This window comes from Leiobunum rupestre, chromosome 8, assembly GCF_980474605.1.
Source record: "Leiobunum rupestre chromosome 8, qqLeiRupe1.1.hap1, whole genome shotgun sequence".
NCBI lineage: Eukaryota > Metazoa > Arthropoda > Arachnida > Opiliones > Sclerosomatidae > Leiobunum > Leiobunum rupestre.
This window is the reverse complement of record NC_143391.1, coordinates 55,364,410-55,379,359: the sequence shown is the minus strand read 5'-3', so window position 1 is coordinate 55,379,359 and position 14,950 is coordinate 55,364,410. Positions and strand designations below refer to the sequence as shown.

At 34.1% G+C, this 14,950-nt stretch overlaps 1 protein-coding gene across 1 annotated transcript; it reads left to right on the top strand.

Moving 5' to 3' along the window:
- Positions 1-209: 209 nt before the first annotated feature.
- On the top strand, positions 210-842 carry LOC149933744 (uncharacterized). The gene has a single exon (XM_090157402.1). It carries the CDS (start codon positions 210-212, stop codon positions 840-842), a length of 633 nt encoding a protein of 210 aa, XP_090013528.1.
- The last annotated feature ends 14,108 nt before the right edge of the window (positions 843-14,950 follow it).

Genomic DNA, 14,950 nt, shown 5'->3' with positions numbered 1-14,950 from the left:
AAGGTAGAGCGCCCTTATTGGATTTCAAGAATCAGCTGTTTTTAGTTTTGTGTCGTATAAGAGTAGGGTTATTAGAAGAAGACTTAGGCTATCGTTTCGAGATAAGTACACAAACGGTTTGTAATATTTGGGTAACGTGGGTAGATTTTTTGTACAGAAGATTAACACGAATACCGATATGGCCATCTCGCAAGATTGTGGACGAATTTATGCCAGACGCATTTCAAGAGTTATACCCTTCAACTCGGGTTATTATTGACTGTTCAGAACTATTCATAGAGAAACCAAACCACTACACAACCCAAAGTGATACGTACTCGCAGTACAAAAAACACAACACGGCTAAAGGCCTACTAGGCATCGCACCTAATGGATTTGTGACGTTTGTTTCCGATTTGGCACCCGGTAGGATTTCCGATAAAGAAATTACAATGGACAGTGGATTGATGGATAAGTTAGATAAAGGAGATAGTTTAATGGCTGACCGAGGTTTCATCATAGAAGAGGAACTGGAACAACGGGGCGTTAAATTAAATATACCACCATTTCTAGGAAAAAAAAAACAACTCTCGAAAGAAGAAATTGAGAAAACTCGAAAAATTGCTAATTTGCGTATTCACATTGAACGAGTAATAGGAGAAATAAATAATAATCGAATTCTTAAATATGTTTTCCCCAACACTATGCACGACCAACTTAACAAAATTTGGATGATATGTAGTTATTTAACTAACATCATGAACGAACCGCTGCTTGATAGAAAAGAGAAGAAAACACCTGAAAATGATACATCACCTGATGACGAAACTGAGGGTCCATCAAATACTCAAGAAGGCCATTGAAAAATATTACATGTAATGTATGTTGAAAATAATTTTTAACAAATTAGTTTTTTTATAAAAAATATATTTAATTTTCGTAATAAAAGATCATTAGCACCTAGTATTTGGACGGTTTCATTTGTTTATCACTTAACGCTTTTGCACAAAATGAGTGTAATAAAAATAACATAATTTAGGAACAATTATTTGACTAAAAAGATTTTCATCAAATCTTATTCTTTGGCAAAAAAAATCTTCTCCGGAAACTATAAAGAAGTCGCACCATTTGTAACCAGTAACTCCAAGCTGCCCTTGTACTTGATAATAGTAATTATGATTTTCTTTTAGAGCTAAACTACTATCTTTGTTAATTTTCAAACATGGGGCGTGCTTTTGTCCGATAGCTTCTTTTATTGATAGGCCTAGCTGTTTAGCTTTTGAGAGAGTTTTTATTTCGATTAATCCGTATTCGTTGATACTACTATCAAAGCATAAGCGATCAGGGGAGGCTCCAATTATTGGTAATGATGGATTAACGCAAAATCCAATCTTGAACGTTCTTACTAATCCACCCTTGTTAGTTTCATACATAGTAATAGCATTCGCTTCGTTATTAATACCTTCTTGAACGTAAGCGTTTCGACTCAGATCTGCTCCCTTTCTGATTGTTTCAACATATTTTTCAGTTACAGCTTTTTGCCTCTTAATTATTTCTCCAAATTTTGATGCGGTGATTCTAATTTCTCGCTCAACTTCCCACAACTGCCAATTTTCTGATTTTTTATCCGATTGGTCCCGTGTTAGACGCTCCAGTTCTTTGGCCTGTTCTAGCGTAATCAAACAGTTCGCAGGGAATAACATATCTTGATGAGCGATGTTTGGAAAAGGTATTTCGTTTCTCTGAATTTCTAATTCATTGCTCGTAATCGAATCATTTGCTTCTTTTCGATCACCAAATTCTGGAGTAATAGGTCGATCTGTTGGTGTGAAGTCTCTTTCCGAAAGAATTTTTTGAAACATGGGTCTACGTTGCCCGAAAGCCTGACAAAAATTTTTCATTCTAATATTCAATTTTTGATTATCTTCAGCCAACTCAATATCACTTAGCTTTGGTAGGGAAGAATACTTTGAGGTACCGTTTGTGCGCTTTTTATCAGAAACGTCTGATATACGATGTTTAAGCTTATGCCTCACGAAGTTTAATTTAGAAAATGTTTTGACTTGAAGTTTAGACGTTTTTGAGGTTTGATTTCCCCACTGTCTTTCACCTTCGGTACATGAAACATCATCTTGAATGTAGATTCGTTTATCGACTTTGCAGTCCCAGAGATAAAATAGAATGGCACTCACGTGTTTACAAACACCAGCAGTACCGCAGGGACATTGACAATGCGCAAGATTAACGTCTCCTCTTACGTTATCAAGACTAATTTGAACTACATATTCCTTTGAGCTGTAGGATGACGTGACAATGCATTTCACATAAATGGAATCTTCAATGCGACACAAAAAAACACTTCTAACTTTGCCCGCTTTCACCATTCTGTTTCCGTCCTCTAAATGTTTGGTAGCCTTGTTTCGATTGAAATAATCAAAAATGATGTTGATACTGTATTGTTTAGGGAGATCTTTCAATTGCTTGGTCCAAGGACCTTTTGTGAAATTTTTCTTAAAAGGAGCTAGTTTTTTGCTAGGTGTTAAGAGTTGCTCTTCATTTGAGTTGGACTTTGTTTGAGTCGTAGTTTCTGGCTCTGGAAGATCTAATTTTCTTTTGGCTGAAGGTGTGTTCGATTTATTTCGCGGACTTTCTCCCAAAACAATTCTTATTTCTGGCGTAATTCCAGTCTTAGGAGATTTAGGACTAAATAAATTTTCTTTTACACTATGGCCTGTAGGTTGTAGGCCTAAAGTTGTCTGTGATTTCGGTTTGCAAAGCTTTGGTGTGTTTAAAACGTTCTCCATGTGAAATTAAATTCTAGGCCTATATTAAAAAAAAGATAACGTTAATAATTATATTTAAAAAGATGACGAAAAGAAAATTTAATTCTTACCTTAAATCAAATAGTTTAGGAGACGAACGGTCACGAACCAGGCATCGCCGAGGCCCTAAGCGGAAGCGAGCGAGCTAAGAAAAGGACTACCAACCATTTTACTTAGCTAAAGCCGTGAATAGAGTAAACAAAGTTTGCATTCGGTTGAACCGAACTCCGAAGCCATTCAACCAACCAACCGAAATTTTTATACAGTCTTTCCTCTCGCAGAAAAGTCGGGGGGGAAACAAGAGAGAGAAACTTTTATTGAAACAGCTATTGTATTTTATTGAGACGAACGTGATATTTAGCAGCCAGCAGGGTTGTTTAAAATTATTCTTAAAAATAAGCATTTAAAATATTTAGTCTTTTTTAAACCTTTAATAAATTATATTTAGTAAGAGCCATGTTACGTAACGTTTATTTCAATAAATTTATTTGAATGATAATTGATTTTTTATTAATGGTTTAAATTTGGCACCACATTATTTCCAACAATATGTATGTGTAATTACTGCTTTGTAGAATATTTGTGTTTGAGTTACTGGAATAAGACTTTATAATGAGTGTAATTTTCATAAAATTTTACCATTAGTTAGAGGACCTTGTGGGGAGAGGATCTGACTCGCTATTTTAAATTTGGTAACAAAAATTTGTATCTAATTATTGACTAAATCAAGAACTACTTTACGTATAAGAATAACCTATTGTTGCTTTGAAGCCTGCTGCAGTCCTGTACGTTGCAGTTCCCCCTTTTTATTCCGGCGCGCGCCATCTATTGGTGGTGCCTGACTTATGCTTTGATAGTAAAAACGGAGAAAAAAAGTATTACCTGAAACCATTGTCAAAGCTACAAAGTGGCTCTAGCTAGCCTTGAATATCTCCCAGGTTATTAAGAGAAGCCGGTACATTCCATTCGGCTTGGGGTGAAAAATGGATTACCTGAAACCATTGTCAGAGGTACAACGCGGCCGTTAGCTATATGAGAATGTCTACGAGGTTATGAAAGAAGTAAGCACATTCCTATCGTCTCGACCGAGGGGCTAACCACTCTTAGAAAGTCTGTACACCAGACTACGCTTAGATTACCACTGCCAAAGGCAGGAACTTCAAAGATTACGCGTAGTCCCATTAGTACAGTCAAAGGTACGGCTCTGTACACCGATTACGCGGAGTGATCAGCCCCTCGGTCTCGACATTACTTTCGTCTCGAAAACTACATTCCAGTTCCGTCCTTGTTCTGTGGTACGTTAATTTCAATAATATTAATAATAAATAATTATAATCAATAATTCTTTTTACAGGTATATTAGATCTGCAAACCTCAACTAATAATAATAATAATAATAATAATCAGCTAGGCTAATACCCAAGGCACCACCTTAGGCCTAAGTCATCAAACGACTTTTGAAACCATTAATTCAGGTGGCCGGGTTACTTTGCGTAGGAGGGTGGTGGCCAGCCCTGCAAGCCACGCGAGCCAACAGCTCCTCTAATTCGGTAAATATTAGAATATCTGATATAAATTAGAATATCTAATTTGTCCAAGGTGCCATAAGCCTATCTAATCATAGGCCTATGGTGGTGCTTAATGAGTTTGTATTAAATGAACTGGACCGTTTTGACCTACCAGGTATGTATATGAAATGCATCTAATCTATATCTAAAATATAGTATTGTGATACATTGTACAACAGCATATGTATGTAACTGTACGTTTGTACACGTATCAAATGGGAATCTGAAATTTAGTATTAAGATACATGGTACAATAGCGTACGTATGTAACATAGTTTGTACAGTATCTAATGGAAATCTAAAATTTAGTATTGAGATACATACGTATGCTGTAGTAAAATGTAACTGTACATTTTTACGGTACCTAATGGAAATCTGAAATTTAGTATTGAGATACATTGTACAACAGCGTACGTATGTACGGTATCTAATGGAAATCTGAATTTTAGTAAATTGAGATACATTATACAACAGCATACGTATGTAACTAAATTGTTTTTCAGCATACGTAACATATTTTGCAGCAGTATACGTAACATTTGGCAGCAGTATACCTATTCATTTAAACAGCCATATACGTATTTGTACATTTTACATTATATAACCGTGAAATATAATGCATTATACAGCATGTGTATTTTACAGATATGTTATTTAATGTTTTATTTATTGAATTTCAATTTTCATTGTCTAAAGCCAAAACAAATTCCAAGTTTTTACAGTTTTCACGTACATCTACATCTAACTAAGGTTGTATATTTAACATGGAAATCTAGGTGATATGCAAAATGTTTTTCAGGTTTAAAATATGTAATTTATGTTGTGAATACTATCAAAACTATTCTTACGAGTTTATGATTTCATTTAAGAGAAGGGTTTGATAATTGTTGAATCATCATAAGTAACATAATAAACATAGGTATGACACTATTCTACAAATCTTAATTTTATTAATGGTAGTCCGTTTGCCCAAGGCAATATAAATCATAACATTGCGTAGCAATATTTACTTAATTTATAAATCATATTTTATCGATGTAATAGTTATGCCAGCCACTAATTTTTCTTTCGAAACTTCTTTTGAAAAATCGCCGGGAGCCTGCTCGGGGACATATTTAAAGTGAATACAATTAGCAGTTTATACTTCTCTCGTCAGGGATATATTGTATAATTCTGATACTAGAAATGAAAGGTAGCTATTTGGTAGTGAAAATCAGAACTTTTTCATCCCTCAACCTAGATTAGTCGCGTACCACGTCCGTTCAATACACGAAACATCAAACATATTTCCGCCTACTAAGCTGCATTGATATTCCACAAATAACTAGCGCTGGACTTGTATTTTGCCTTTCGGCAACTTGTTTTTTAGTTTGTCGCATAGAGCGCCATCTGCCGGGCCCTGGGGGAACTATTAAGCAAGATTTACCACGGAGGCGTCCGTATATACTCTTATTCCTCCTTTTCGTGTCTTTATATAAATGGAGATATATCTAACGCCGGTTTTAATTACTTAAATGTCGAGTTAATTCTAAATAGGAAAATTCCAAACGCGATAATAATAACAAAACGCTTGGATTTTTATTTCTCAAACGTATCTTAAGCACGGATTAATCACTAAAGGATATTCCACGGGTGAAAAAACACACAAATGACATGTTACGTCGCCACCTAGCGGCGCGACTCCGAAAAACCGGAAATTTATTTTTCTTTCCGCTCTATCCAGGGGCAAACAAACCCACGTGCTTTTAAATGAAGAATGGTATTGAAAAAATAGCAGTCGAATTGTAAAAATCATGGTATAAAAGTTCAAAAAATAACAGATGGCGCTAGAAACTCATATCTGGTGCCCCCGGATAGAAGAGAAAAAAAATAACACCTAGCTAACGAGGACTTTGCGAGGGGTCCGACATTTGAAAATTTTTCGTTCGGGATTTTGAATCTCAAAGTGATTTCCGAAATCAGAAATTGATTTTGAGATTTCAGAGCGCGAATTTCGTGTTGATTTTTGATTTTTAGACTGATTTCGAGATTTTGGAACTGATTTTCGCCCAGATTTCGTTATTTTTAAGTTGATTTCCAGATTTCTAAAATCATTTTTCTCTAGAGTGTACTGGATTTGTACGAATGTCGGACCCCTCGGGACTTTGCCTTAGGAAGCTAGCCCGTGGAACATCCTTTAGTGTTTAATCCATGTCTTAATATAATGAAAGCTTATTACTATTTGACTGTCTTAGTTTTCAACACTAATTGTAAATTTTAATTTATAGATGCATGTGTACATTTTCGGTGGACCATGGCTACTCCAAAAAAACTAAACTTGCCGTAACAGAAAAAAGTGAATCAAACAGTCCAAAACTCTTTTATAGTCGTCATTTCGGAATCTACCCTAAGAGCCAGCTAGAGAATAGCGCCGATTTGATTTGGGTAGAGGGCGGGGTTTGGCGAAAATCACCCGGAGGCGGTGGCGCGCTGATTTTTTCGTCGGCGGCGGTACGAACGGTGCAAACGTCTACCCCCCCCCCCCTTTGTAAATTTGGAAAATAAAATTACAAAATATTTATGAAGGAAAAAATAAAGCTACTTGAAAATCTCAAAAAAAATATGTCAGCGGCACACAGAAAAGAGTTGGACCGGTGGTGCTAGGCTTAAGATTAAACTTTCAGATTTGTGGTGTTGAGAAGGCTTACACCGACAAAGCTCGAGAGTTTCAAAAGAGCTTCATTTGTTATTAAGCTATATAACTGAGACGGATAATTTTAAAATATTTTTATGGGATTGATAATACGGAAAATTCAATTAAAAGTATATCACTGATTACGAGAACTACCCCACAATTACGCTATGAATCTTCTAAATGTACTTTTAAAAAACTAAACCAAACTGAAGGGAGCTGAAATTGTCAAGAGTGTATGAATTGGCTGTGTACTTTAAGAGCGTACATGAAGAGATAAAGGAAAGCTGAAGCTGAGTCTGAACCAAAGTGATGAGCTGGAGGAAATTGCGCAAATTATTGTCAGAGATTTTTCAGACGTTTTAGATCAGATTTTCGAAGAAAGCCCGCAAAACGAGGAGGGATTTGATATTTGAATAGACTATAGAGAGACTTTGGAAGGCGGACAGGTTAAAGATTCACCAAAAGCAAAATAGTAAATTTTTTAAGAATCTACTTTGAAATACCATTTTGGATGTTTTATTTTGAATGACTAAATTCAGTGTCATTGTGTAATATTGTTTTGCTTAGAAGTACCTGAACTTTCCACCAAATGGTACACCTCAATAAATCAGTTTTCCCGTCTTCTCCACACTTTTATATTTATTCTGCTGTGGCTTAATCACCCGCCGCAAGATTGGCGTCGCGATAGAGTTCGAGACATGCAGGGGAAAACTAGGGTTTCGCTTTCCTATTAAATTACGCAACGTTATTTGTTTACCGTAAGTGTACCGCTATTTAATAATAATAATAATAATAATCAGCTAGGCTAATACCCAAGGCACCACCTTAGGCCTAAGTCATCGAGCGACTTTTAAAGCCTTTAATTCAGGTGGCCAGGTTACAATGCGTAGGAGGATGGTGGCAAGCCACGCGAGCCAACAGCTCCCTACACTCACTATTACCGTTAACCTCAACGAGTTTTTATTAGCCTAGCTGAATATTATTACTTCTTCTACCAGAAGTATTTAAAATTGCTAATTATTACTCATTGTGAAGGAATTTAAAGTTAATTTTAAAAATTAAATTTCCGGACTAGCATGGATTGGTTTTAATTAGCTAGGCTAATACCCAAGGCACCACCCTAGGCCCATCACCTGAAAAGGTGTAGGGTGCACTGCTAGGATTGTGCGTAACCTGTATCTTCTTCGAGTTCCCTCTACACATTTTCTGGTGCTGGCTTAACCTATCTATATATTAGGTTTCCCGGTTAGATAAGGTAAGAGGGTGGTGGAAAGCCCTTCAATTCCTGCGAGCCAACAGCTCCCTAACTTACTATAACCTTTAACCTCTACAAGTTTATATGGGAAAGGAACCCGAAGAACTCTGGAGAAAACCCCTTCAACCAGTGAAGAGGAAACTTGAAATATCAACGCAGAAGGAGTTGTTCCGATTTTTCACCTAATGCCGCAACTTGGTATCGAACCCGGCTCCTCTCGTTGCAAGACGAAAGTGCTAACCACCACGCCACCCCACTATTGGTTCAGCGCTCTTGAAAGGCAAATGTATTACTTCCATAAGTAACAAATAATTATAAGTATGACTAATGATTTCTTCGACACTCTGGGCCAGCATTAACTTGGACTTGTAACCGAACTGATAAAATTATAATTTTTTTAGCATGGAAATATATATATTTTTAAATATTTTGTACAACATAAAAAAAAACTTGCGAAGCGTTAACAGGTCTAACGTTTCTATAGTCTTTTTCAAAAAAGACCATTTTAATTTAAACGTATCTAAAAACTGACAGCTCTTTGAGAACTGTTATCTATGTGTATTTCTGCTAACTCTAGAATAATTGAATTTCTTAAAATTGTACGTTTTTGCTGCTTTTTACAAATTATAGTAACACTATTAATCTGCAAATTATTAAATTAATTTACTTTATTTATTATTTTACATTTAAAAAATTATTCATCCACTTTTAAATGAGAAACCGAGTACTAAATGACTATGGAAAACTGGCTAAGCCTTGTACATACAACTAAGTCGAAACGTGCGTAGCGCGCCAATAAATATTTCAAACTGTGCAATAGTGGATTTTATTCTAAAATTGAGTACTAAATGGCGACAGTACGGTGAAATTTTGGGTGTTGGTGTAAATTAATCACGTGACTTAATGTATCCACGAACGGAAACAAAGCGTCGGCCTTGAAAGGACCCAATTAAAACTTAACTAAATATTTTTAATAAAATGTAAATGGTTTTTGCATTTAATTATTTTTAAGCCATAAGTAAACAGTAAATTACCCAATATTCTTAGACAATTTTACTGCGCTTTCAATAAGATCTAAAATCTAAACTTATCCTTAAGCTACTTAAAAATTATCAACAAAGTAAACTTCATCGACTGTGAAACCTTCTCTATTAACTACTGTTTTTAACGACCATTCCATTGATTATACGTTATCGGTTGGTAAAAATTCAAGGGTTCAAACCGTATTTTTTACCGATTATAACATTAAATAAACATCGAACCGAATTCTTCTGCTCATTCGTTGAACAATGAATAATTTACATCATCAACTGTGAAAACGCTGGGCTCCTAACTGCATTAACTACTCATTCTTATACGACACAGAATGCAGAAATCTCAGGGAGGGTTTCTCTATTTTTTAAAGGAAAGCCAAATAAACTTGTATTTTAGCTAAATCTAACAAAAAGTCATGGAAACCTACACGCCCATTACTTTCCTGTAATTTAAACCGAAGATTTCCTCTTATGATTTCGTATGATTACTTTCAGGAATTGAAGAAAACATACAGATAATTAATTGTCATTAATTCTGAGTACCTCAAGGTTTCAGATTATTTCTTGAGATTACCAACGCTTTCTTACAATTTCAATTTCAATTTAATTTTATTTTAACTTAGGAGTCTTCATGTACATTTTTATTGTTTACAGGGGCCAAGTCATCTTTCGACTTATAGGCCTCTATACATTAGAAAAAAAACTATCAGAAAAACATTGTAAAAAAGAAAAAAACAGAATGTAACAACAACAAAACAGAAAATACATATGTATACAATGTAAAATGTTTTTAAACATTTAAAAAAAAAGCAAAACACTATAAACAAGATTTGAATTTGTAAACTAGATAGAGTTAAAATAATACATGAAATAAATTTAATTTTATATATTTAAATTAAGTAATTAGCTAAGCCATTTTGCGTTAAAATTCCTGCTCTAATATCACACTTTTCAATTGTCTCTTTAGGGCTATTTTAGATTTACAGTATTGTGATTAACAAAGATTTAAATAATAATAATAATCAGCTAGGCTAATACCCAAGGCACCACTTAAGGCCTAAGTCATCTTGCGACTTTTAAAGCCATTAGTTTAGGTGGCCGGGTTACAATACGTAGGAGGGTGGTGGCAAGCCCAGCGTACCACGCGAGCCAACAGCTCCCTACACTTACTATTACCGTTAACCTCAACAAGTTATTATGGAAGGGGAAACCAAAGAACTCGGGGGGAAATTCCTTAAACTCAACGCAGTTGGAGTTGTTCAGAGTATTCACCCAGTGCCACAAGTTGGGATCCAACCCGTCTCCTCTTGCTGCGAGGCGAAAGTGCTAACCACGCCGCCCCCCTCCCACCACCACTAATTATTATTTACAGTGAGTTATTTTGATTAACAATGATTTCTTATTATTAACATTAAGTTCTTGTAGTAAACAGTGATTTTTTGAGATTATCAGTAATTAATTGTGAATAACAGTGATGTGATAACTACCAAAAATATTAATAAATGATAAGTAAATAATTAAAATAATAAAATCGTGATTAAAAAACGAAATAATTAAATCATGATATCAATAATTAAATAATGATATCAATAATTAAATAATGATTTCAATAATTAAATCGTGATTTCAATAATTAAATCGTGATTTCCATAATTAAATCGTGATTTCCATAATTAAATCGTGATTTCAATAATTAAATCATGATTTCAATAAATTAATCATGATTTCAATAAATTAATCATGATTTCAATAATTTAATCATAATTTACATAACTAAATCGTGGTTTCAATAATTTAATCGTGATTTCAATAATTTAATCGTGATTTCAATAATTTAATCAAGATATGAATAATTAAATCGTTATTTAAAATTAAATAATTAAATTGCGATTAAAAATTAAATACTTAAAAAAGATTTAAAATTAAATGATTAAAGAGTGATTGAAAATTAAATAATTTAAAGGTGATTGAAAATTAAAAATTTAAATCGTGATGTAAAATTAAGTAATTAAATTGTTATTTAAATAATTAAATCGTTATTAAAATAATTTAATCGTGAATTACTTGATCGTGAATAATTTATTAAACCTCGAATAATTTAATTAAATCGTGATTAAAATAAATAAATCGTTATTTCAATAATAAAATCGTGATTAATATAGTTAAATGGTTATTTAAATAATTAATTCGAGATTTAAATAACTAAATAGTGAATTAAATAAGTTAATCATAATTAAATTTTGAATCATGATTATTTGGTTATTAAATCAAATTTAATCATGGTGTCCGGCCGCTCGCTTAAACCTAAAATTTAAAACCAACGAACAGTGTGGCGAATAAAATTAGTTCAGCTTGAAATTTATAGGAAGGTTTTATTGCGCTTAGCTGATTAAATTTAACTTCCTAAACTTCATAAGAGGTAGTATTTTTACTCACAGATAAATCTTAACGAGGCGAAATGTCTTAAAATCTTCTAAGATTTAAAGGGGGCACTTATTTTCCGGATAATTTATTAAAGTTTATCAGTTTAAGCATCTGCGAAAATTTGCGCCGGATCGATGCGTGGTCGATGACGCGGCGGAGAAATATATATTTTTTGAGATTTCTGCGGGGCCGCTATATTAAAGGCCATAGATGGCGCTGGAAGCCTGATTCGATTAGAGAATTTGCTCGCTATGGCCGATTTTGAGGCCGCGGTTTTCGTTAAAACCCATATTTTACAAAGCGCTCTCGTATCTATGCAAAAATTCGCAATAAATCTCTCTTTCTCGCTCGACGTTCCACGTTTCTTGCTATCGCGCGGGTTTTAATAAAAATGTCTCTCCAAAGACCCGGTAATATATCTCGAAGGTGACAAATTACCCCGGCTTCTGTCTAAATATCAATTTCAATGCCAGTGAATCACGCTCCTGTTCCTCTATGCTCGAACACATCTTGAGTGATAAGAGCGCCCTCTCTCGCCGAATACTCTCGAGCGACTGATATTCGCCGAACGCTGCGCGGGTCTGTGCCATCCCTGAAGGCATTCTTCAAATAAGATATAAAGAAATTTCTCGTCGAGACTGAAGTGAAATATTCTCTTCCGATCAATGTGAAAGCTACACGCCTAACATGTGCTCTCCTTTATTTGGGTATTCAACTTGGAGTATGCTCTCCTAGGACATCCAAGTTTTCACGTTATTTATCACAAATATTTTATTTCATTATTTTTTTAATACATATAATTTGTAATTATATATAATACATATTAAAAAATACTGCAAAAAGTGGGTAATGTTTATTTAGATAATTTATATCTAGCATGTTTATCATGCCAAGAAACTACCGGGATAAGAAACATATAATCAAATATTATGTGTGTTTTAATAATTTATTGTATTGTGGTGTGAGGTACGCTTATAAATAAATAAATATATAATATAATATGGTGTTCTAACGTTTCTCATTCTCGGGTTTTGTATGTATTATAAATAAAAATTTTATTATATTGTAGTGTATTTAATATTATATATTATTTATTATATATTATATATTATATATTATATTCTATATATCATATATCAGATATTACATATTACATATTATATATTATATATTATATATTATATATTATATTCTATATATCATATATCAGATATTACATATTACATATTATTTATTATATATTTTATAATTTATATTAAGTATTTTAAAAATATATCTGGCACAAAACAAACCATTGCCAGAAACCTCTAAACGTCATTAGAAAAGTTATAAAGAACTTCGTTTTAGCCACCATAAAATCAACGAGTCTCGACCAATATCGTAAAAACGAACCACTTACGAAAAACAACGGTAAAAGATATTGTTTTCTTTTACAGGTGAATTTCATCTTTTGGGTAGCGAAGGCATTTTCGGTGGAAACCAGGTAAATGGCCCAAATAGGGAAAAGGTTGTTCGTTTTGCTTTTTGTTCCGTAAGAGCTTATTAGGTTTATCCTCTTCTGATGATCCTGGCGAGGCTTAAAAAGAGCACGAAATGGAACAAATCTCCCCCAAAACGATCCAGTTATCATTGGCTAAAACGACTGCGCTTAAAAGCTTAAGAGCGGTGAACTGGTGCTTCTGCTGAAACCGAAGTGAGGAGACCCCAAAAACCAATTTCGTCCGTGGAAGCATTTTTTCGAAACCCTCTTTTACAGGATAACAAAAATATAATCCTAAAGAAGCTTCTGTCAAAAAGTTCCACGTAGGAGCTCAATAGACTTTTTACGGATTGTATAACGCGGCCTTTTTGCTTCGTCCCGGCTCCCTGCGGCTCGGCCTCGTTATGAAATCGTTACTTTTCACCAGAAAGTTATAGAAATACGCTTCGCGGTAGTGAATGAAAAAATGCCTAGAAAGACCGTTATTTATATAAAATTAAAATAGCGGTACTTTGCCAAGAGTATCCTTATTTGATTAATTAAACTTTGCACTCTATAGACGCGTATCTTGCTGAAGAAGTGCGGTTTCAACATAAATTTCATTCTTTCCAAACGCATTATCACAAATTTCTTATATTTTGACCGTTGGCAGTTTCATGTTTTTATTTATAATTAGCGAGAATGGCGATCCACTAGTATTATGGGTTTATTGTCCCCCGGCTTGAGACGAGGCAGAATAGCCGTCACAAGCGTATGCTTCTTGACCAGTCTCGTATAACGTGGGGGGGGGGCGACTTTGGATGCTCAGCGCCCCCAAATGAATACTGGAGCATCCCCAACTTGACCGCCCCAAAAAAATCGATTGCTCAACTATCAAAAGATATGATCTAAAATATTTGTATATTAATCAAAAAGGAGAGCTACAATTTAATTTCAGTAAATATTTAAGACGTTTTTACTATAGTTTTGAAAAAAATTGTTTTCGCGTTTCACTGCATCAAAAGTTTAAATATTTCAATTGAAGAAATACCAAACTAGCCAATAAAAAGTGTTTCGACGGATATAACATTGCCTACAATTTCGGTATAGTTACTGATGCGTGAGAGTTAAAAATGACGTTTTTAGTATCAAAGCATTGGCGCCCGCCCTAAAAAAAATGAGCGCCCCCGAGTTTTGGTGGCTGGTTACGGGCCTGGTCTTGACACAGGATTTTGAAACAATGAGATACCAGGATTATTAGATTTCTTAGGGGGGTCCTTTACTCTTGGGTGCTAAATTTTTACCAGGAACTAACTCATTAGGCAACCGTGCAAAATCGTTTCTAACGAGAAAAATAAATGTTATTTTTTTTGTGAAATTTTAAATATAAGCTTGACCGTCCTTAGACTATCACCAAAGTGTAATATCTTTACCATCAACTAAATAAATATGGTTTTCCTTCATTTTTCTAAGACCACAGTTTAATTTCGATTAATATAAAAAAATGCTCAAGTCAAGAATTCCTTAACACCTCTTTTCAATTTAAACCAGACAAAATATCGGCATGCACCTTTATTAAAAAGTTATGTGTCAAAAGTTGCAATCATTTCTATGTACGCAAAAAAATTAATGTCTGTCAATGTCTTTTCATTATTATCTACTTTCTTACTGCATTTTGAGTTTTACTATCAACAGGTGTTTCTATAAAATAAATCAATAAAAAATAGTACTACAA

What these genes read in the sequence shown, in the direction of transcription:
- LOC149933744 (XM_090157402.1), top strand. Translation starts at nt 210, where the DNA reads ATGCCAGACGCATTTCAAGAGTTATACCCTTCAACTCGGGTTATTATT.